The sequence below is a fragment of the Pyxicephalus adspersus genome, chromosome 12, assembly GCF_032062135.1.
Source record: "Pyxicephalus adspersus chromosome 12, UCB_Pads_2.0, whole genome shotgun sequence".
Classification (NCBI taxonomy): Eukaryota; Metazoa; Chordata; class Amphibia; order Anura; family Pyxicephalidae; genus Pyxicephalus; species Pyxicephalus adspersus.
The window spans coordinates 13716253-13742072 of NC_092869.1; the positions used below are offsets into that span (position 1 = coordinate 13716253).

The following is a 25820-nucleotide window of genomic DNA, read 5'->3' on the forward strand; positions in this document are numbered from 1 at the left end:
TTCTCATGATGTACCAAACTGTAGTTTTTGCCACTCCTAATACTGTAGCAATTTCTCGGATGTGTTTTTTCTGTTTTTGCAGCTTAAAGATGGCTTATTTCACCTGCATGGAGAGCTCTTTTGACCACATGTTGTCTGTTTAACGCAAAATCTTCCACATACAAGTACCCCTCCCCTCCTCCCCAAAACAACTCCAGGCCTTTTATCTGCTTAATTGATAATGACATAATGAAGGAATTGCCCACACCAGCCCATGAAATAGCCTTTGAGTCAATTGTCCAATTACTTTTGAGCCCCTGAAATGAAGTGATTGTGTAAAAAAAGGCTTTAGTTCCTCACATTTTTATGCAATCTTTTTGTTTAACCCACTGAATAAAAGCTGAAAGTCTGCAATTCAACTGCATGAGTTGTTTCATTTAAAATTAATTGTGGTAATGTACCGAACCAAAATTAGAAAAATAGTTGTCTCTGTCCAAATTTTTATGAACCTAACTGTATAAACTGTTTGCAACTGCCATCTGTCCATGACAGGACCTTTTACTGCTGCTCTAAACCAGTGGTCGCCAACCTTTTGGACCTCATGGACCACTAAATCCACGTACCGCGCATGCATGGGGAGCTGTTTGTCACTCAAAGGGGAAGAAACTCTACCCATAGTGACGTCATGATGGCAGAACCTGCCCACTCCCCCATCGCAGGTCTGAGCCTGGGTGGGCTGTGTCTATAAGGAGGATATGGTCCGCGGCTCTGGCCGGTGTGCCTCCCACCAGCGGGTTTCCTTCTCCTGACCCTGCTGAGAGGCACACAGGCCAGAGCCGCGGATCACCAGTGGTCCGCAGGCCACCATTTGGCAACCGCTGCTCTAAACTACACAGTCCATGCAACCTGCAGAGTAAAACCTAAACAAAAAGCCACCAGGAGCCAGGCATTTATTTTTTGATAAAAGAGACATTGCACATCTCTTTCGGCAGTTACTGGTTGAACTTGGTGGACTTATGTCTTTTTTTTCAACCTAACTTTGTAGCACTATCTCCTGGTGACTTTCTAAATTTAGGTAAGCTTTAAGCGCTTTAAAACCAAAAATAAACAAAAAGTTTTAAAAGTAGCAAGACCTGCTAACATATAATTTTCATTTTATTAGTAAATTGTGGATACTATACCAAAGTTTGTAGACTAAAGCTGCGTACACACCTGCAATTTTTGTCGTTGGAAAGGATCTTTCACGATCCTTTCCAACGACAAGGGAGTGCACGATGCATGAACGGTGCTGTACATACAGCACCGTTCATGCTCTATGGAGAGGGGAGGGGGAGAGCGACGGAGCGGCACCCTGCTGCGCGCTCCCCCCTTCCCTTTCATTAGGATCGGTTGTCGTCCATCGTCCGTGGATCCGGCAGGCAGGACGGTCTTTCAGACGATGGACGACAACGACTGTACACACGGCAGATTTTCGCCCAATAATTGGCCGATGCCGATTATCGGGCGATAAAAATCTGACGTGTGTACGTAGCTTAAGTAATTAGGCTACACGTGCAATATTTGTTGTTGGAAACAACCGATCATTCGATAATCGTTAACAAGAAGAGCACAACGACAGGCAAACGTCGCTGAAGAACGAGGAATGTCGCTGGAAACGATTCACTATCCTGGCGGATGTTTGCACGACGATTGCTCACTATCTACTGTGTGTACGGTCGGGTAGTGATCGTGGATTGTTCTGCAGTACACTTTCTCTGGTACACGTCACTTCCTGCATCATTCAAACGATCATATTTAGTGTGTTTACATTATTGGTGGATTTATTTTTGAAGGATCGTATTGTTACAGCATGTACAGAATCGTGCACTATACGATCGTTCAAAATAATCGTTGATCTGTCATTAGAGGGGGAAAGGGCCCTGCAGCCACAGCTCCTCTAATAGGAGACTGTGAGCACTGGATGAGTGAACCAGGAAGCTGACAATAACAATCTGTCAGATTCTTATGAGGGGAACTGTGGCTGCAGTGCCTCCTCCCCCTCCCAGCAGCTTCTTTGGTTCACTCATTTAGTGCTGACAGTCTTCTAGGAGAGGAGCTGTGGCTTCAGTGCCTTCGGCTCCAGTGCCTTCTCCCCCTCCCAGTAGTTGTTCTGGTTCACTCTTTCAGTGCTGATAGACTCTTAGCAGGGAAGCTATGGCTGCAGTGCTTTCTCCCCCTCCCAGCAGCTTTTCTGGTTAACTCTTCCAGTGCCAAATTTAGGATTGAGGACCTTGTATATAAGGTTATTCCCCTTTTTCAACACATTTCACTTTCCCCACCACAAGTCATATGTGTGACGGGTAACAGTCTAATACACATGGAGACAATATGTGTGCAGCAAAATACTGCGAAATTCCCCCACCTACTAGATTGTAAGCTCTTCGGGGCAGGGTCCTCTCCTCCTGTATCACCGTCTGTATTAGTCTGTCATTTGCAATCCCTATTTAATGTACAGCGCTGCGTAATATGTTGGTGCTATAATAATCCTGTTTAATAATAATATTAATCCAGTAGCTGTTATACCTTGCTACTGTGCAGTAATCCCTGAAGAAGCTCCTACTGGGAGAAACATGTCGGGTCTACAAGCTGCGCTTAGGCTACTATGGCCAATAGATCATATGCGGCATCTCACACACCTACACCCACGTGTCCAACCAGGTTATGATTGTCTAGCGCCACTTTGTCTGGCCATTGTGTGGATCTGATAAGATTCCGAACATTTAGTAAAGTTTGTATATGGTATTCTATGAGCAATTATCATTGAATACAGTTTTTTTTTTTTTTTTGCCAAATAACCCTGCTGTCTTTCATTTATGCTTTTCACATGAGTACCTAGCCTAATACAGTGGTTGACTTTTTTTTTTAGCACTTTGCCAATGAAGTCTGATTTTTCACATTTGGCCCACATTAGTTTGTTCTTCCAGATACATATATACTGGACATGTATAACACTAATCTGACACATAACATGAAGCATTCTTATCATTTCTGATTGGTGGTAAAAAATAAAGAACAGTGAATAAAATGTATTACGGTATAGTAAAAGCAACTAAAAATAAAACCTAGCCTTCTACTGCAGTAGTGAACTTTCTGTTATTCTCTGTACAAATCACAGCAGTAGCAGACACTGAGCCTACTGCCTGATGCAATCTTCTCTCGGCTTGCTCTATGATCCAGCCGGATCTGAAACCAGCTCATGTAGTTGCATCATTCTAACAGCGTCGCGAAGGGCGTCTGAGTAACTGGGTGATTGACACAAATATTGACCAATCACCTCGAAGGACGGGCGGGGTGTTTTTTCACAAACAGCGCCGATTCGTTGGAAAGTTGCCAGGACTGCTAGTTGGGTGGGACTATAGCATAGCTTGCGCCTATAAAATGCAAACGTTTTCATCAGTACCACTTGTCATATTGCCCATTCACTGTGCCTCTTATAAAAAACTTAATGCCGAGCAACCCAACCACAGCTATGGAGGAGAATACCTTCCTAGACAACTCCCTGTGGATATTTGGTTATGGGTCCCTGGTGTGGAAACCAGATTTTGAATTCACTTCCAGTAAGGTTGGCTTCATATCTGGCTATAGCCGCAAGTTTTGGCAAGGAGACACCTTCCACAGAGGCAGCCCGCAAATGGTGAGCATCTATTTCCATCAAATACATCTATATACTAGTGATAGTTCAAATGGTAAGAATCTATAGATAAATATACTGTAAATATGAATGTAAATAGATAGAAGGATTTGAACATCCAATGTGTTTGGGTGCAGATCATATAAATTGCATAGGGGTAGCCAGAAGAATTCTGATGCAACCTCCAGGGTTCCCAGGATCAGTCTTTGATCTATCTTGTCTTTTCTATTTGCAGCCTGGGAGAGTGGTGACCTTACAAGAGGATTATGAGGTGAGTTTAATTCTATGATCACTTTACTATTAACACTATTATGTACAATCTTTACTAATAGGGAGTTTAGAGTTGAATGTAACACACTCCCTGCAGATTAAGGAAAACCTGTACTGAGTGAAATGTGAAGATTGCTGTTCTGTAAGAATGTTTCTTGCCTGGGTATCTCAAGTGAGACAAAACTCAAAATTGATCTTCATTGGCATTTTAGGTCAGCATATAAGACAGTATTGAAGTCATTGGATCAGCCAGAGAAATGGCATTTTTAAGAGAAATGAACAATGCCAACATCCATATTGATTCAGTACAGGTTTCCTGGAAATTCTTATTCTGGTTTTTCTGTAGTAACACCCAGGAGCTTACTTCATAATTGGAGCATGTGGGCACGCATATTTTGGCCCCTTAAGAGAACATCTCCAGGATTGCTTTGATATATAAAACAATTCCATTATCCTAACCTGGCTTAGAATGGTTGCTGCATTGCCTTTGCCACCCAGAAATATTTGATTACTGGTCCCCGTGCTAAATACGCCCCTGGTAACATCCCAGATCTACATTTAGTTACAGCACCCAATTTAATAATTCATAATGTTATTTAAAAAAGCTAAGGTTTGATCTAAAATAAACTTTTTTTGCCTATTTTAAACTTAGAAATTGGATAAACGGTATTTGGTTACAGGGCTGAAACATTTGTACTAATGATCTTGTTTTTGATTTCAGGAATGCACATGGGGTGTTGCATATGAAGTGCGTGGAGCTCAGATTGAATCCTCCTTACAGTATTTGAATGTACGAGAGTCTGTCCTTGGAGGCTACATCACAGAACTGGTTAAGTTCTTTCCTCAGGATGAAGGGGAAGAAGGAGCAGTTCTTGCCCTGGTGTACATAGCCACTGCACAAAATCCTAGCTACCTCGGACCAGCCTCTGAGGAGGACATTGCAGCTCAGATTGTAGTGTCTAGTGGACGAGCAGGCCATAACATTGAGTATCTCTTACGGCTTGCAGACTTTATGCATAATTTTTGTCCAGAAGCTGAAGACAAGCATCTCTTTTCTATTGAAGAGGCTTTAATTTCCATCCTTCCATACTTTTATAGTACGGATGATCCGTTGCCTGTGTTCTGCTAAGACTGTAAACAATGTAGAAGCATCTGAAGTTAACATATTCCATGAGTGATCAATATTTCAGATCTGCTAGACTTCTCAATACTTCTGGATGCCTTACCTTTTCAACACTATGTAGTAGCTCCAGGTAAAGAACTATGAAAGTGTTCGATTATATGGACATAGAAGATCTTCACTCCATATTCAAGCTGCTCACTACAATGCATAGCAGACACCGCTTGACATAAATGGACACTGTTTTTCTAGGAAGATGGATGACCAACAAGAGTGTAGAGAAAGTTTTGTTTCTTTTTATTTTTTTGCTATTTTTCCAGGGAGCAGGCCTCCCAGAGGATTTTTCTTTTCATCTACCTCAGTTCAAACATATTCACCTGCTACTGGTTAACTTTTTGTATTAAGGTTGATAATACATTACCTTGATGCATTTTGCTTAACAGAAGAAAGCTGTGTGTCATATGTCTCTTTAACCTCAATGTAAAACTAGAAAAGACAGTTTCCTAAATAACTGTAATAAACCAAGTCACTAACAATTACACTGCATCATGTAGCTTAGCAACCCCCTTTTTCTTGTTTTCTCTTTTTAACTACATAGCACTGACATTGACATCTTATGTACTGTAAGCCTTGTTTCTAAAACTAGGCAACATTTACATTTTTTTTACAATTGGTCCTTCCATAAAACTTAGTCTGGGTGCTGCCTTTACTGATTGTTAGTGGCCTTCCTATGTTATACAGATCAAAATGACTTGTCCTATTCTACAGATGAAGAAGTGTGCTTGCCATAGCAGCCAGTAAGATTTTGGCTATCTTTCACAAGTAAATATATAAGTAAGTAAGACAAGTAATACAAGTAAAGAGATAAAACATTTTGCTGGTTGCTACAGCCATCACTTTTACTGTCGTTTATGGCATTTTTAGAAATCGGCCTAACTGTAATAGTACTGACACAATACAATATTATGTGTGCTGTATAACACTGTTGTGTTATATGGTAGGATTCCACTTTATGATACCATATAACTTAATATAAACAACCATAGATGTTTCTGATTAGAGAAACAAACATACAGTATGCTGAAATATTTTCTAAGAAGCCAGTGAAACAACAGACTTGCTTATCTAAAAAAAACACTGCTGGTACTAGCCAGGCAGAGTTATCAGCTGCACTGATGCACTAGACAATGCCTAGTAAAATCTATATTGTAGAGAAGTGGAAGAACATTTTGCTGCTAAGTGTCTACCTTCCATGAATATGGCCAGATAGATCTTCTTGTGTATTATATTTTGAATGGCTACATTGAGTGATATGGGAATGTGCAATAAGACAGTGGAGCAATGTGCTATAAATTAGCTGAATGCCAGTTACACTAAGCAGTATTTGGTAAAGTTAAACATATTTTGTATATATACTTGTTTAATTGTAGATCACAAGCATTATACAGGGACATTGATACAGAATGGTAAAAACTGACACAAGATTTGTAAGTGTTATTGTTTAATTGTTACATTACATATTATAAAAACAGAGGACGATCTGTTCTGACAATAATTTTACCCTCTAGTGCCAATTGACAGTGCCTGTGTGTCTGCTGTGATCCCTGGCATTTAGTATCTACTGTATGTTATAAGCTTGCTCCATTGCTCTCTTGTGAATATTGGGAGCTCTTTAGTGTAGTTTCTTTATTTTTATTTCTGCTGTATGTCTTGTGTACTGTATTTGTTTTTTTATACCATTCATTAGTAATAAACTAAAGCTTGTAAAAATAAAACTCTATGACTGACTATAGAAAAACAGACACCTTATATAAGGTTCAAAACACACCACATTGCACTATCTTCTATAATAAAACTTATTACTTTACTTACTTTAGCTAAATCCAGTCCAGTATTATGGTCAATATTCTGAAATATCTTGTCCATAGCCTCAGAACATCCTTCCCCTGACTCTGCTGATCATGTACCCTGTATGGACACAACAAAAGTTCCGCTACTGTCCCCCCCAGGATGTTTAGCAAGCAGGTCTGAAACTGTGATGGGAGAGTGGGTGGGTTCTGGCATCATGATGTCACTCTGGGAGGAGTTTCTTACCCTTTCGGTGACACACAGCTCTCCGCGCATGTGCGGTCTGGTGTCCGGACCTGGCGCATGCGCACTCACTTCTGCTTCACGCTGTGGGATTTAAAATTATAAAAGTAGTGGTCTGTGAGGTCCCAAAGTTGGCAACCACTATACTAAATGACATCATAATCACCTAGAACAAAACTTGTAAGCTGACCTAACCTAAAACAACAGAAGTAAAGCTGTTTGATCACGTCTTTCTATATACTGAATATATATATTACTTTTTTATATACTTTAAAGTGAATCTAAACTCAGGAATCAAATTATATTATTTGCAGTATAGCAATCCTTAGATGTGAAGGCTTTGCTACGTTTACCGTTTCAGGCTTTTTTGTTCAAATTTCACCTGGTAATACTGCTAGTGACTCATGTTTGCCCTAGGAAACTTTTCACTTACTATATTATATGATATCTCTCACTCTTTTCACTCCTATACGATATCTGTATAGGAGACATTTTGCCATCCTAGGACAGGACTACAGAGTACACCTCTTCTGCCATTCTCCATACCATAAGGTAGGGAGCTGAAGTATAAAAAAAATAGCTGTTAAAAATTTAAGTGATAAATACAGCCTAGGCTGAGTGATAAGGAAGTTATCTGTTCACAAGCTTTATGGCAGGATGAACTGGATTTTTTGCACCAGTCTCACAAATATACAGTTTAATTGAAATTGCTAGTTTGATTGTATTATGAGTCTAGATTGTATTATGAGATTGTTCACTTTTTCAACAGCGCTCATAGATGAGAAGAACTCTCAAGAAGAGTGGGAAGTAGTGAGGAATCTGCCATCTAACAGCCAACTCCTAACAATTGTGTAATGCTTGTTTGACAGACATTTAATCATTCATTTACAACATCTATATGTTTTAGGTGGAAAAAAGATTTTTTAATATATCAGAAATTCTCTGCTTCATTTATTGAGCACTGACAAGACTTGTGAATGTCTACAATTATTCAATACAAAACCAAATATTGCTTTGCTTGCGTTTATTGGTTTGTATGGCCAATGATATACCTAAAATAATAGGTCATTGGCCATACAAACCAATGCTTTTTGCCCCAAATTTGTTACTTGACAACATGTGGTTGATTTACTGATATATAGGAATATAGGCTATTTCCTTAACAAAATTGATGATCCTGTTGCAAAGGAGATTTCATATAAAGCAGACCTAAATGCAAAAATTTTTAAAAGGGTACAACCCTTCTTTATAAAGTGAACATTGCTTACTGACTGAATGGGAACGCAGAGCCTCCCAGAATACATACATCACACATCCCGGGAGGCTCCCATTTTCCTTAATAGGAGCATGTGCAGTGAGATCGGATTTTTGCATGTACATGACTAGTTGGTAAAGTTAGCAGACTTTCCTCTCAGTTACTAAAGTAAATTAAATATCCCTTGTAAAGAGATAATTCACTTTGCTAAGTGAACAGCCTAACCTTCTTTACCAAATTACCCCCACTCTGTATTAAAATCACGACATACTGCATAGGTTGTGTTTTCAGTTTTTATGTTTTCAGATCACTAGCTGAAAAAGAAGCAGAATAAAACATGTGAGCAGGGCATTTCTCAAAGAACATAGCCAGGAACTTGTGTTGGAAAATGTGTCACTGAGTTTTACAAGACAATTGTAATGTGGAATGCGCGGAGTGTGAAGGTACACATATTTCACAGTCATAAAATCACACATTTAAAATGATGGTGTGTATGCCAAGTAAAGAAAGGAGGGCTTTAGTACGAGGTCTTTACAATGATACTTGGCTTATGTTATGCCCACCACTAGTAGGAGGTAAGGGAGGGCTTAATTAAAAAGGAAAGAAACATTTCAATATCACAATCAGTGTGCACAGAATGTAAAGATGCTTTTTTTATTTTTTTAGGTTAGAATACCAAAAGTTAAAAACACAATCAAAAGAGAAAATCATCTATAAAAGTAAGAGGTATATCTCCCCTTACCCATCTGTACTAATACTGCCCCTATGTTAACAACATAATACTGGCATCCTGTGGTTTTAGACCATATCCTACAACTGAGTGGGGGAACATCTATTTTAATATTTGGCTCTTGGTTGGAATCTGTGGGTCGTGTGAACTGCTGTGTGGCAATCTCTATTTATTCTGCACTAAAAAGAAGTCAGAGAAAGAGCAGCGGGATGGAGTTTCAAAGCAAGGTAAGTTTTTGATACCAACGTTTACCCCCTAGCACTAGGCACTATTGTCCCCTTTTCCAACCCTGCTGGGCAGTATTGTTATCCTCCACTCCACCCAGCACTAGTGTTCTACCTAACCCCTGATGGGGTCCATTATTTCTACTACCTCTCTCTGTATCATGGAATATATATTTATTTTTTAATCACTGGTATACGAAGTGAATGTGACTGTGACACCACAAAATGAAATATTCATACTGGGTGTTAACATTTACTTTACTACAAGTTACATTTACTTTTTCAGTTGTACTTTAAATATGTAGAATTAGGCAGAAATACAGTGATACAATATTTAAAACATAAACTAATCTATTATAATTCCCAAGATTCCTATGTAGTACATTTTAAGAATCTTTCCTATTTTTTATTTCATGTTTACTAGCTATCTAATTCACTTTTTGAGAAGAATCTAACTTTCATATGACAATGTATTTTGTAATTTACTGACAATCCGGAATAATATTATAGCCTCAATGTAGATGATAGCTAACTGGAAATTCTCAACTTCCTGTTTCCATTTAACTGTGTCTTTCCCCAATCGTTACACATAAGATGAGAAAACTTCCTGTTTGATAGTATGTGAAAAAAAATGTCACCTGTGTTTTCCTTACTAAACGTAGACAGTGAATCAGAAGATACATATCAGATGGGTGTGTGTCTGAAGTCTTTCCATATGACTGACCTCGCTTTACACTAAAAACAACTCTGCAGACATAACCAGTCACACAGGTGACAACTTCTGCTCCGGTACTATACCGTGTGTTTAAAAACAGAAGAAAAAACTATGAGCTTATTTTAGCAAATAATCATCCAGCATATTTATAATAAAAGGGAAATATATGTGTGTAAAAAATGTATGTATCTATATATGTGTGTATGTATTGTATGTATTTATACATAAACAAACAAGTAAGACACAAAAATGTTTAGCCTGGAATCTTTTGTGTTCCTGCCTTTTTTTACTTTCAGTGATGTAAAGTATAATTACAGGTAATACAGTGCAGAGACAAAAATTCTAAAGAGAGCTTGCTATTGGAACTCTTGAAAAATTTAGGAAACTGAGGTAAGTAGTTTAGTGAGTCCATGTCAAGGTTTTCACCTGTACCTTAGAGGACATAGATGCTCCACTTAGGTAATCAGGAGCAGGCTGCTGGAAGCTCTATGATTTCCCAAAACTTTTTTGCAGTGTTGACTGGCATTTTGGTGCTAAAATAAATAAATCCAGGCGGGTCATGGTCAGCTGATGGAGGACTAGGATGCAGTTATACAGCTCCGTGTCCCGCATCAATAACAGCACCAATGTGCCTAAAACAACACTGCCATGGAACCCAAAGTGAAGGGGAGCCAGAAGGAATGCTCCGGAGGGGGAGATTTGTCATCCGGAGACATCCCTGGATACTTCTCAGCCAGGAACCAGGCCACAACGCAAATGCCCACAGTTTGGACTACTCAGCAGAGGCCTACTCCATCCTCAGAACCAGAGCCACAGGATCTAGGGGACCAGGCACCATCACAGGTACCTGGACCTTCCCCTATCTGCAGTTCATGTATACCCTTCACAATGGAGGACTTACTTGGGCCCAGCTTTACTCCTCAGTAAGGGGAGGACAACTGGGTCTAGAAGGCCCATCTTAATCCCCCTGGTGGTATTCCCGAGTGTGGCTGACCTTTTGAGTTCCCTTGCAGTTGGGCGTTCCCATGCTCTTTTAACTGACAGACTTCTCTGTGTGCTCAATGATTCCCTTTTAAAGCTTGATGTCCTTGTGTCCTTCCCTTGACCCCCAGGAAATGGTTCTCAAGTAGATAAATCTTGCTGTATCCACCATTAGTCTTTCTCTGACGTCTCCACTTATCTCCATAAATCCCACTTTGGCTTCTTCAGGTGCCCCTGACGGATGGTCCATTTCCTCCACGATATTCCCCGAGGCAGAAAGATGTTCCCATGGCCTCCAGGACTACCCCCACTGACATACCTGAGAGAGCAGTGTCTTAAGCGTGGCCCCTGCAGAGCCCAAATTGCACTAAAAGGCAGCTTTACCTCCGAATATCTATGAAGCAAGCCAATTGTCATTAATACCTGTTAAGTAGTTAAGTTGCTTTGGATTTGGTTGTTTTCCGATTGATTTCATTACATGCTAAATATTAAATATCTCCCCTCCTCCCTCCTTATGTTACTTTCTGGAGGACTTCATCATCAGCGGACATTGTGCTCTATTCATTCGTTTTTATGACCATGACTCTTCACATTACAAATATCTAGCAGAAAACAAATTATGATTAAACTAAATGTTTCCTTAGGATTCCCTCAGCTTGTACCCAATATTTACACATTGGATTCAGTATAAAAATGTATGAATATTTAGGAAATGATTCACACATTTTCTAATTTGATAAATGTGTTTATTTTTTTTAAATTTGAGTGAATCTTGGGTGAAAACATTTATAAATAGACCGGTTTGTGGTGATCTCAGAATGGATTAGTGACACAATTGCTATGAATGTTTTTATTTTGAAGCTTATTTATGAGAATATATTTATGAAATAAAATGTTGCTTATTTTCATCAATGTCTGATGCGTGCTACATATCAGCCATCATGTGGAAGAGGATTTGCTACCACTTGAATCCAGATATTTCTGCTGTTCTGAGCTAACATGTACACACATAATCAGGGAGCTGTGGGCTTCTCATATTGAAAGGAAAGCTCCAACCATTGGTGGAGATCAGCTTCAGAGTTCATATTCTTTCATTTTAAACTCATATGATTGGATGGATTGAATCTTCCTAATAAATATCAAGTAAAAAAAATATCAAGTCATTATTCTTGCAACAGGAAAACCACAGGGATGCTGCTGTTCTATGGAAGAACAAACGTGACAATTCCAGAGACATGATTATATTAGGAGCAGAGAGATAGAGGATGGAGCAGAGTAGAATATTTCAGGAGAGGAGCATACCAAGATAGTATGGGCCTGATTTATTAAAGTTCTCCAAGGCTGGAGAGGATACACTTTCATCATCAGCTTCACTGATGAAAGTTTATCTTCTCCAGCTTTGGAAAGCTTTATAATTTTTAGAGGAGTGACTGACAGGAACGTCCAATGAGAGCAAGGTTTAGGAGGGCTTGGAGGATGTGTTTACATGGTGGATTATAATGCTTTTAATATAGCTAGGTTCATAACTTCACAGGATCAGGTTTTTTAAACTGCCAACCAGCAGATTAATAATCACAAAATAGGGCTACCTGGTTCCCACGTTCCAGCGCGTCCTCCAGCAGTGCCCACGATGGCCGCCAGGGATGTCCGCAGCGTCCTCCAGCGATGCCTGGCATCTGCTTCCCCTGGCGACACCGGCCGGGCATCGCCAGGCTACACAGATGCCGGCTGGCATCTCCATCCCCAGCGTGTGAACATTGGGGACGCAAAGCCAGGGGAAGCAGATGCTTGCCGGGCATCTGCCCGCGAGTCTTAGGCTGGAGGACAGGACTGCTGGGCAGGTAGGAGGGACCAGGCAGAAAATTTAAAATAATGAGGATTTTTAAATGTACTCACAAGGTCAGACATGGACCTAGAACTGGAGTATAGGCCGCCTTGAAGGCAGATTTTCAGGCCATGCAGCAGCCCCTGCAGCTAGTGACCAGTACCACTACAGCGCTCCAAAACCCTTGCACGGACGGACCTTCTTCACAATTTGCCTCTCATAACGCAATCCTGGAAATCCTGAAACAGTACCAAACTCTGAACTCTCTACTGCAACCTATTTTATCTTCACAAAATTATGAGCGATCCTGTCCGATATGGACATCCAAATTCGACAGAGTTCATAGAACTCTAGACCCACATAGTAAGGATCCACAGTGCCCCAGGGATGTGATTTGCCGCATCCATTTCTACAGAACCAAAGAGGATATCATGAAAATTTGCCTCTCATAACGCAATCCTGGAAATCCTGAAACAGTACCAAACTCTGAACTCTCTACTGCAACCTATTTTATCTTCACAAAATTATGAGCGATCCTGTCCGATATGGACATCCAAATTCGACAGAGTTCATAGAACTCTAGACCCACATAGTAAGGATCCACAGTGCCCCAGGGATGTGATTTGCCGCATCCATTTCTACAGAACCAAAGAGGATATCATGAAAAAGGCCAGGGAGGCAGGTACCATTGAATATACTGGGACCCAAATACAATTATTGCTGAACCTATCCAAGCACACTCTGGACTTACGCAGAGCCCTTAAGCCATTGCCAAATGCTCTCTACGAAAAGAACATCCCTTACCGTTGGGGATACCCCTTTCACCTTATTGGAACAGCGTCCAAAAACTATATCTTCAGAGAGCCATTAGAGCTTCCACAACTCCTAAGAGATCTTCGACTCCCAACATCACGATAATTGATTGGCCTGCAACACCATCGCTTCTCACCACCAGTTCCACCTCGCACCTAACGAGACACCAACAAAGTCCCCTGTCACCCCCCCAGGTGACCACATCCTCCCATCAATAAAATTTTCTCTTAGCTCCAGACAACACCTCATTGCTGACCACATAAGTGTCTCACCCAACTTGCGCCGGGGCCCTATATGTGGATACTTAAATGTGACCTTAACTCTTGTTGAGCTTTGCCAATACTAAATAAAGCATATGAAGATCACTTACAAAATATTGCGGTGCCAACTGTCCCATTGCCAAAATATTCTGCGCTATTGGTACGGATACCTTACCAGTTTTTTGGCATCTGGACACACTGAAGCCACTTCTCTCATCTACAGACCCTTTAGATACCCCACTTGGGACCCAGGGAGTAGACATGGAAATTCAATAACTCTTTATTCAAAGATGTCTGTTCAGGGGCAGTGGTCGACACTATTGCAAATTTCCAAGGGACCATGTATCAGAAACCACGTTCCTCCTGACTCAATGGGAGTGTCTTAAGGTGATATTACACGGGATACTGATAAAACATGGTTCAGGACTCAGTTAAATCAGAGCTTAGGCACAAAATCAGAGCTCAGGACATAGCAAACACGATAGACAAAATCCTGTCTCCAGAGCGCCTGCATAAACAGAACATGTCCTTGGATGTTTTTACTGAACTGACCAAATATACAACATAGCCCACCAAAAATATAGGGACAAATCCCGCAAACTATTTTACCAGTACGACGACAAATGTAGCCATCTGCTAGCGAGAGGGCTCCATCAAAGAAATACACAGCTATACCCCAAGAAATACTGAAAGTGTTCCAACAATACTACACCTTATATAATATACAACCTACATCAAACCCTGCCCAACCCCTACATGACCACATTGCTTCTACAGCCTTTCCAGACAAAGACACATATGTTTTTGCCAGTCTGGAATCCTCATTTACAGAGAAGGAGGTGTCATCAGTTATTAAGACCACACCAGTGGGCAAGAGCCCATGCACTGATGAGTTTACCCTGAAATTTTACAAGCTGTATGCAGCTAATCTTGTGTCATTCTTGACAAGGGTTTTGTTATCTATAGCCAATGACACATGCTTCCCAGCTCAATGTCTGGAGGCACACAGAACTGTCCTCCCCAAACCCCGAAAGGACCATTCAATGTGCTCAAACTAAAGACCAATATCATTAAGAAATGTGGAAGCAAAACTCTTTTAAGTGTTGAGAGCAAACCGCCTATCCCCATACATGCCTTCACCGATTCATTCCGATCAGATATGGTTCATACGTGGTAGGGAGGAACAATATACTTAAGACAAACCTACTAACGCAAGCCGCCAAAACATCAAAGGTGCCCATGTGTTTATTATGTTTATTATCAGTGGATTCGGAAAAGGCCTTCAACAGAGTGAACTGGGCCTTCATGTATCAAGCACTATACCAAATAAGACTGGGCTCAACTTTGATAGCCAGAATCTCTGCTTTGTATATGGTACCTCTAGCTTGAGTGCGGGTTAATGGTTCTCTGTCAGAATCTTTTCCTATCCTCAATGGCACCAGGCAGGGATGTCCACTGTCTCCTTTACTGTGTGTTTTAGTTATAAAGCATCTGGCAGTTGCCCTGCGGCAGAATTCGGATGTCAAAGGAGTACATATTGTAAGCTCCTTATATAAGCTGTCTGTTTTTTTGGATGACCTGCTTTTACATATCATATTTTCTTCAGATTTCTATTCTGTCAATTTTGAAGGAGTTTGAGAGATTTGGAGAAGCTAGTAATTTCAAAGTAAATTTCAATAAACCTGAGAAACTTAATGTTACACTCCCAAAAACTCAGCCAAAATTTATTAAAGATAATACATCTTTTCAGCATTGCAATGATGCGATAAAATATCTAGAGATCCTAATCATGCCTGACCCAACCAACTATTCCATTAAAATTTCGAGCCACTCTTAAGCAAGTTGTAAGCAAACCTAAAAAGGTATGACACTCTGCCTCTTTCCTGGTTTGCTAGAATCAATACAGGCAAAATAGACTTATTATTCAGATTGCAATACATTTTCCAGACGGTTCCAATATATTTACCATCATTATACTTACATTAAATACTTTTTCTCTGGAAAAAGAAATGACCCAGAATAGCACGATGCTATCTTACCAGACCTAAATCTATGAGGGGAGCAGATATCAGCCCCTATTACAGAGCTGCAGTGCTAATAGGTCTAGCTGACTGGTTCCACAACAGAGCTATGAAATGCTGGGTTCTCCTGGGAAACTCTCTTTCCCCTATAGATCTCTTTTGGCTACCTTGGGTAGTTAGATGTCCTTTCCATCTCCGGGACCCATTCCCAAATATCATCTCAGACTCATTGAAAGTCTGGTATATCATCACTAGAGCAGGCCACATATCAACCAAAATAGGACCCATGACCCCTATACCAACTTCATATCTTGACCAGCTGGTGACGATATGCATGCTTACAATATATTACAAAATAGATGCTTGCTTCCTTTGACCTCCCTTGATACCCAGACATACAGGAAGCCATCATCCTGGTTTCTATCCAGACAGCTGTCTTCTTTTGTATTTTCCAACCTCAATACACATACCATACATAGAAGCCATACAGCCTTCGAGCCTATAGTTAATTCAAAAGATAGAACAAAACATGTTAAATCCCAGTTATATGATATTCTGGTTCAGGCCACTTTCAATACCATACCCACTTATACAAGATACTGGGAAGCCGTAATAGGAACACCAATTTCACCATCAGAGTCCAAAAAATTGTTTGTACTAACACATAAAATGGTGCTCCCATGTAAGGCAAAGAGGACCAACTATAAAATCCTTTCTAGATGGTACCTGTGCCAGGCAGACTTACACCGTATGTCCTCGTCCTTTTCCGACAGATGCTGGCGCTGCTAAAACCAAAGAGGTACCATGACACACATCTGGTGGGAGTGCCGGAAATATATAGTTTCTGGGATGAGATAATACAACTTAATAACAGTGTAACAGGCTTTGATGTACACATAACATTGTGATTGTGGGAGCTATCTCTCACTGTCTGCACTACTAACCAAGTGTTACACAATTAAAAACAAAAAGGTAAAACACTTGAGGTGGAGAGAGTCCACATTTTTTTCTCTACAGAACTGGTTCTTACAGGCAAATGTATTCTCAATATTCTGCCAATGTTCCCAGTGTTTTATCCAAAACCAAAGTATCCCACATACCCCCCCCCCACACACACACACACACACACATCCTCCATAATTCCCTCTGATTTTACACCCCCATCCCAGTCTTATTATTGTGCAATTATATACTATATATATGTATGGATATTTTCCTATGTTTGTTTTTTGTATGTTATCAAAATGCAAACTTCAATAAAACTATTGAAACAAAAAGAAATCCAGACAGGAGCCGGAACTTTGTTTTTGAAAATTGATGGTGTGCTGCTTCATTGACGTGCTGAAAGTCTGTTGCTACATGCAATACCCCTATATATATATATATATATATATATATATATATATATATCACTTTTGTAATTTTTTAATTTTTTTTCCAAGATCTTCTATTGATGGGAAGGAGAGTCATGCACCCCTAACTACTCTTGCACAATGTGAGCCTGATGAATCCTGTTGTTGGCATCCTGGAATATGTCTGTGCCATGAAGGAAGAAAAAAACATTTACTGATGGAAAAACCTGATCATCCAGTATACAGTATTTAGGTAGTCAACCTATCTAATTTTCTGGGCACATAAACCCGCCCACAAACTTGGTTCTTAAGAAAACCAATAAATGTGACAAACCATGTCAAGCAAGAAGCAACTTTTGATGCCCAGTAATTACTTCTGATTAACAGTGAAGTGGCAATTTTTTTTTATTGAACACTGTTTAGTTTTACTAATATGCCTGTCTTTGAACTTTTTTTTTTTTTTTAAGTTTTCTAATAAATCTATGGACACATACATAATCAAGCCGTATGAACAAAATGTATTCACTCACAAAGACATAAGATACTTACTAAGATGTAGTGGTCAATATTAATAGGGTGGAAAGTGATTTCTATAAATAAAGTATTTCTATAAATAAAGTAAAAACAGATTTGAATAAAATTTACTATATAGAATAACCAAATCAGGTCTGTACCATGTTTATTATGCCAGCTCTACTGACTGCTACTGCTTATTTTATTAAAAGGATATTTAGGATAATGATTCGGTGAAGATATTAGGAACAGGATTTGTCAATTTACAAAGTATAGCACTACAGCCTCGGGATGTAGTTAAATATAAAGGCAATACGCTACTTAAAGTATACTACTTAAAAGTAGTATACTTTTTCTATTGCCTTTTATTACTTTGATGAAGACTATTGAAGCTTTCAAACTTTGGACTGAAAGAGAAATTAATGAATATGGTTGCTAGCAATGCTACAGCAATGCTTAGAATGAACATAAGGACACATAGGTAACATAGGAACATCATTTTGACACTAAGGTGGTACAGGCTGGTTCAGGTTTGTGAAATAATAAAGCCAGAGACATTCAGATAATCAGCTTTTTCAGAAGAAATCTCCCTTATTTTTTGAATAAAGGTGTGTAGGATTTGTGTGACAGACCTGTGGCGGTAACCCATCTAGTTCCCAGGAGCATGTCAGCTGCTCAACCAATCCCACTGCTATTCTGCACTGCGGTTGACTGTAATCAGCGCTGAATCGCTCACTGCCATCCCCATCCAATTCCTATGGGTGTCCACAAGGCTACATGTAGCTTTTCACCAGAGGAAATGGTTTAGGGGTGTCAGGGACTTGTATCCACACCACTAGCTTTGTATTTACCTAAATTTGTAACTTTATGCATACAGCAAAATTTTACCACATACGCGTTATACTTCACCACGGGTATCATAATATTAAATTAAGAACTATCTCACTGTGTGTAATCAAACCAGTGTGTGAAAAATTGGGTGGGCCCTTAACACTTTACAAGGAATTAGGAAAGTAAGTAACAGCCAGATGCTGCTAATCAAATTCACTTGATTATTTGATCATCAGCTAGTGTGGCCACCTCTGTAAAAGCAGGTGTTTTGGTAGTTTTCTGGTATGGAGCATTTAGGTGTGTGTTAACACAGTGCCAAGAAGGAAAGACATCAGCAATAATAAGCAATTGTTACTTCTCATTAATCCTGGGAATGTTAAAGGCCATTTCCAAACAATCTGACATCTTTCTTTCAGGAGTGAGAAAGATAATTCACAAATGGGGAACATTCAAGAAAGTTCCAATCCTCTCAGCAGTGAGGACAAATTCACCCCAAGATCAGACCGGTCATTTGTAAAATTGATATGGTTACAAAGAAAACATTTACTTTAAGTTATAGCTGCTAAAGATGGTTCTACAAGCTATTGAATCAGCGGTGTAGGCATGCAGTCATTACACAAGTGATGAACAGACAGGAATATTACTAATTACACAGCAACAGGTTTGTTTTATTTAATCTTTTTTACATCTGCCAAACACTGTTCCTTTAACACACAATCTTCTAAACATGCTTGACATTATGACTATTTTAGTGGGTTTTGCAAATATGCTTTTGAGGCTTCATGCAAGTGGATGTAGAGGTTCTCAAAGTTGTGTCTAAAGCTTCTAAAACGGAGATGCCCTTGCATTCACTTCCTCCAGCAATCGGCAAGGTAAAAGACAGATGAGAAGCGTTTTCATAGTAGACAGATTTAAAAATTATGCTGTACTTGGCAAGATCATTAAACTGATAAATTCTCATCACACAGATTGTGAAGGTGCTGAAGGTCTGATTCCCCTTTCCTTTGTAAAGCTGTCAGGTAAGTCAAATCCAGTAAGTCTTAGGTTTCATCCCCACTATGTGCAGTGCAGTACTATTTACTGCACTTCATATATTGTGTGATATACAAGGATATCAGACATTGCAGTTGCAGTTTAATGCAGAGCTATTCACCATTTGGGAATGAGGCCTACTGGTTCTTTATTTCTCTATTTTTCCTTCTTGTATTTTCCTGTTTTTTGTTTTGTTCATGCCTCAGAAATGTCCCCAGCCAGTGATCTTACCTGAGTTTAGTAGTGCTATAGTGTCTTTTCCTGTTAAATGTGTTTAGTCTACATTGTTTTTATCACTAAGTGTAACCAAATGTTATTGATCTATGTTAATTTAGTGTTATGAATTTACTATAGATCTGTTTGTATGCATTGTGGCCTATTCCTGAAATTTTTACATTAACATTGTTAACATTATTGTACTTCTCTTTATATATAACTACAGTGAGGGAAAGAAGTATTTGATCCCCTGCTGATTTTGTACATTTGCCCTCTGACAAAAAAATGACTACTCTATAATTGTAATGGTAGGTTTATTGTAGGTGTGAGAGTCAGAATAACAACAAAATAACCCTCAAAAACCCAGTGCTCAAAAGTCAGAGCTTGATGTGCATTGTAATGATTGAAATAAGTATTTGATCCCCTATCAACCATTCTAGAGACTGGCTAGGCCACTCCAGGACCTTCATGTGCTTGTTTTTAAACCACTCCTTTTTGCCTTGGCCGTGTGTTTTGGGTCATTTTCATGCTGGAATACCCATCCAGCACCCATTTTCAATGCCCTGGCATTGAGGGAAAGAGGTTCTCATCCAAGATTTGACGGTACATGGCTCCTGTCCACCTCCTTGTTTGACATTGGGGATGGTGTTCTTGGGGTCATAGTCAGCCTTCCTCCACCTCCAAACATGGCGAGCTGAGTTGATGCCAAAGAGCTCAATTTTGGTCTCATCCGGCCTTAACACTTTCACCCAGTTCTCCTGTGGATCATTCAGATGTTCATTGGCAAACTGCAGACGGGCCTGTACATGTGGTGTCTTGAGCAGGGGGACCTTGCGGTCTCTGTAAGATTTCAGGCCTTCACGGATTAGTGTGTTACCAATTGTTTTCTTGGTGACCATGGTCCCACTAGTTATTTGTATTATATTAGCCCTATCCAAGGTTGTAACTATAACTGCATAGGAGCCATATGGCCTCATGAAAAACATTTTGGTCTTCTACTGTTACATTATGAAGTGGGAAATTGGAAACAATGATGGAAAGTGACCGTCACAACTGCAATCTGTTTGCACTCCAGATAATATTCTATGATAATGTTTAAAATGTACTTTTCATTATTCCATCTAGGCAGAGAATTTAGTTTGAGTGGAGTATAATGGTAACTCTACCTATATAGTTTCCATTACATGTTCTTTCCATTAAATGTGCCTCTACAATATTTGTCCACACTTATTTGTCAACCTATAGCACATGCATTCTGAATATATTACAGAACAGTACTTATCCCTTTCTTGGAGCCAAAATACATTTGAAGCGTAAACCCTGGTGCAACAGCAGCTGACCTTGGCAGAATGTTTCATATGCCCCTTTATTTAGTAAATTACACGTTCTTCCTGAACTAGACTGTGACCTTATATATACTGTATATGTTTGCCTGTCACTATTATTTCCAGATGTCTGTTAATATTTTCATTTATTTTGGCACAAACTGTACCGTCTGCTTTCCGTAAGTTGTGTGCGTTGGGTCTGGCAGCCTGGCACATGACATTATGTTTGTGGGTTTGTATTTAGGTACTGCGAACATGTGCTTCTACGTTTCTAAGAATCTGAGTAGTGGAATGGGATGAAAGGTCAACAGGCTGTAAACATCATGTTCATTCACTTTTCAATGTTTTTTCTTTATGCTCTGATTCATAACAGTATTATTCAGACCTTAATTTTATTTTGAAACAGCAAATCCTAGACTTTTTTTAGGAATTATTTAAAATAGTGTGTGTCTGTAATTTCCAACCTGTTATAACCTGTAACTTCCCAATAATATATATTAAAAGAGCCCTTGTGATGGTTATCCTGAAGCAACAAGCATAACCATACATAAGCTCAGAAAGAACAGCTACTGAAGAAAAGGTCTGTGGTTTCAAGATCATGAGGTTACAAAGAGTTCAACATGGCTAAATAACAAATAGCTGTTTTACCATATACATATATTTTTTAAAACACCTAGACCAGAGGTCCCCAACCTTAGACATCACGGACCACTAATTTACGAACTCTGGACCGCGCATGTGCAGGGAGCAGTGTGTCAATCAAAGGGGCAGAAACCAGAGTGACGTTGTGATGCTAAAACCTGCCAACTCTCCCATCACAGGTCTGAGCCTGCAATGGTAGATAAGGTTGTTGGGTCCAAAGACACAACCCCCCCACCGCCCTGAGCCTGCAATGCATACCATACCATTCTTGTGGACCACAGGTTGGGGACCGCTGACCTAGCCTGTCACACTTACCTCTTCCTCCCTAAAGCATAGGCCCCTCTCTCCTGCAGATGCGAGAAATTCTGACCCTGGGTGTGTCTGTCCTTCCAAGTTTTATCAGTATTGCCCATCTCACCGGCCAATCAGGAAGTGGCCTCTTAATCATCCCTGGCTATTTACCTAGCTCAGACACAGCACTCAGCATTGGTGCAATGTGTCTCTGCTAGTGCCGAGCCCTCTAGCTCTGCTGGACATTTCCTCTACACCTGTTGATTAATTCAGTGCTTTCCCTGTCCAACTCCTGTGTTAGGACCGGAACCTGGCAACAGCCAACAGCACAACATCCTCACTATTAGAGCCTCTGGTGAAAACCTGGCTACTGCTTAGATTCTGCAAACAGTACCAGGATTCTTTGAAACAGGAACATTCAAATATAAAATAAAATGTTAAAAAAAATTTTTTTGGTTCATTTAAAAACACTTAATAAAAAAACATGTGCAATATATACTCAAGTACATTATCCCAAACTTAAAAAAAGTCTCTGGATGTTTAAGCTTTCTATTAGTTTCCACTTCATCAGGAAAAACTTGAGACACATAAATAGCACAATTCATGAATATATTTATTTTATCATAACAGATAACCACATACATATACAAACATTTTTTTTTTGCACAATTGTTTCCACTTACTTTTTAATTTCCCCACTGGATGTACACAAACAATGCAGCAGAATTGTTCCCTCAAGGGTAGCTACAGGGACCAGGCAGACATGGGGCACCACAGGAACAGTCAACCCGAAAGGCAAGATATTTACCAATTAATCCATTATTTGGAGTCCTATCAAGATATCATTCAATTTCACACTAACCTCTTAAAACAATTACTTAGCAAAAAAAATTATAACTACCATGTGTAACAAACAACAATCCACATCTGTAGATGTCTCCTAATCATCAATATGTCAAACACCAATATATCACCAAATATACTTTTAATTCACCCGTTGATCACAAATACATGTGATAATCTATAAACTTTTTTCATTACTACCTCAACAACTTAAGTCCCAACCCAAGGCTGCGAGCATTAAACTGGAGCTTTAATTTCATTTTGCTGGCTGGACACGCTTCAGTGGAGGGTCTAAAGTCAGTACAGATGGATGCTGTACTGCAAATACTTCCAGTAGTTAAGTTATCTAATCAAATACTATTTGCTATACACAAAGAGCTGCAACTAAAGATGAATCCAAATGATGATGAAAAATTATTTCTGTGCATCTATTCAAAGGTGTAGCTGGGGATCATGGGACCCTATATCAAAATTTTGATTGCACCTCACTCTTCAAAGGACCCAGCACTGTCACATAGACTGTAACATAAAGTATGCCTAAATCAGGTAGTAAAACTACCAGCATAGTCAGTACACCGCTAGGGAACAGTGTCATGGATATAAGTAATCAGGAAAGAGCAGCAGTTCACAAAGATTTTATTTTTTAAATCTAAACTTCCAGGTACCCACACTGTTCTTTGTAGCATCACAGTCTTTTCCAGAATATCTCTTGGACTTCATATAAATTCAAAGCTCCTGCAAATAAAAAAAACAAGCTGTGTGTTGTGATAATGCACTTGACTTGTTGATGCAATGCTTGAATAGGAACAGGTCCTCAGGCACAAGTTTATTTTAAGTCAGGTGGGCTGAAGCATAGATTTTATTCTCCTGTGCATCTGATTTTTGTTTTTCTAGACTGGACACTGTCTAGTTGGCCTCCATGGCTTACCTAATGGGACCTCCATTGACCCCTACGACTCACAGCAGCCATGCAAGATTCTTTAGATGTTTACACCACTGCATCCAATACTCTCTTATAGAGCTGACATTTCACAGTGGGTTAGAGGAAAATGGATTTGTCTTATCTTTACTAATGTTTTCTATATTTAAATTGCCTCAAAAGCCTCCTACATGGGCCCTCTTTTTTACCACAAGGTCTCTATTGCTATAGTTAAAGTACACCAACTACTGTAAAAGTGGGAAAATACCATCAACAGCCTGTGTTTACGTCTGCAATATATAGAAGGTTAAATCAGTCTAATGAAAATAACACAGAAGCAGGTTTTTCTGGTCTGACATAACATAATGGAAGGCCAACTGTTATTATACCCAACAGCAACATGTTTGGAACATTCTGTAAGCTATTTGTCACGGACTATAAGTGGTGTTTACTAACCATACCAGCTTAGGAGATGAGCTGTCTGACTCCGAAGGACAAGGTATTGTCGCTATTCAAGCAGATGCATCATTTGCTTTGTACACATTTAACTTTAAAAAAAATGGACAATTATTCCCAAAATCAAGCAGACATTGTAATACCAGTGGTACATTTTATAGGTAGTAAGAAAGTGTGTAATAATACTGGACAAATAACATGTTATTAAAGTAAAACATTACTAAAATACTGCTAGAATCAGAAAAATGTTACATGCACCATTATGTTTTCATTAATTTTATAGCTATATTTTCCACCACTGTGCAAACTATTAGGAAGATAACTATAACAGGCATTAGCTACCCATCACCTATTTATCACTTTATTTTTTAGCTACCCCGAGTGTGGCTTGGGGTTATCGCTATCAGCTGTTTTTTTTACCCCAAACCATACTCTGGGTTACCGCTCAGAAGGTTAAAGAAAATTTTGCTTGGCCAATGTAATCAAAGAAGGCATTTCAGGGGAAGAATGTCATACTAACTGTAAAGCATAGTGGTGGAAATGTTGTAATATAGGTTTTACTGATTCTGGACATGGAAAGTTTCTGATTATCCTTACAAAGTGAGAGGGTCTCATTCATTAACGGGTGGTGTCTCTATTGCCTATCTACCTATATAATCTGCAGCCAAATTCTGTAGACTCTACTCCACTGGATAAGATAGATAGGATTCGTGAGTACCTCTTTGCTTCTGACTTCCCTACTATATCGAAAGAAACTATTGATCTGCTGGATGGACTGAACACTCTTCTCGAAGTGCAGGCTCCTATCAAGCGAGCAATCTCGGGGAAAGCTCCAGGTCCTGATGGCCTTACGTTAGCCTTTTACAAGAAATTTTTTCCATCGATTGGTGCTCATTTGGTAGTGTTTTTTAATGCAATCTCACAAGGTCATGACCCCCCCGCCTGATAAGGATCCTCTATTATGTGCTAGTTATCGTCCCATCTCTTTACTAAATTGTGATTTAAAATTGTTCACAAGTATACTGGCTCATAGACTGACCCCAGTTCTAAACAAATTCATACACCCTGACCAGAGTGGCTTCTGCACCTTAAACATTATTCACTACCCACATACACATAAGACACCGCTCATGCTTCTCTCCACGGATGCGGAGAAAGAATTTGATTGGACCTTCCTCATTACCACTTTAGCATACTTAGGTCTTTCACCAAAATTTCTCCAATAGATTAAAGCACTTTAATCTTCATCCAGTGCCAGGGTGAGAATAAATAGTGAGCTCCCGCTGCCGTTTAGTATCACAAATGGAACCAGACAAGGCTGTCCCTTGTCCCCCGCTCCTATTTATTTTGTCCATAGAACCCCTCTTGCGAATGGTGGAATATTGTAATCCTAATATAACGGGAATACGTGCAGGCCCCAATGAACATAAGGTAGCGGCCTACGCT

The 25820-nt window shown here is 39.6% G+C and overlaps 1 protein-coding gene across 3 annotated transcripts; it reads left to right on the forward strand.

Annotated features, from left to right (window-relative positions):
* The first annotated feature begins 3420 nt into the window (after positions 1–3420).
* On the forward strand, positions 3421–11172 carry CHAC1 (ChaC glutathione specific gamma-glutamylcyclotransferase 1). 3 transcript variants are annotated; one of them, XR_011922963.1, is made up of 5 exons: positions 3421–3652; positions 3885–3920; positions 4641–5172; positions 7900–7981; positions 9052–11172. XR_011922963.1 is itself a non-coding variant. In XM_072427918.1 (3 exons), the coding sequence occupies exons 1-3, from the start codon at positions 3464–3466 to the stop codon at positions 5046–5048; spliced, it is 633 nt and encodes a 210-aa protein (XP_072284019.1). In that variant the 5' UTR covers positions 3421–3463; the 3' UTR covers positions 5049–5578. The 3 variants fall into 3 exon arrangements, 1 of the variants encoding a protein (XP_072284019.1); XR_011922962.1 differs by having other exon boundaries at positions 7900–11172; XM_072427918.1 differs by lacking the exons at positions 7900–7981; positions 9052–11172 and having other exon boundaries at positions 4641–5578.
* Positions 11173–25820: the final 14648 nt, after the last annotated feature.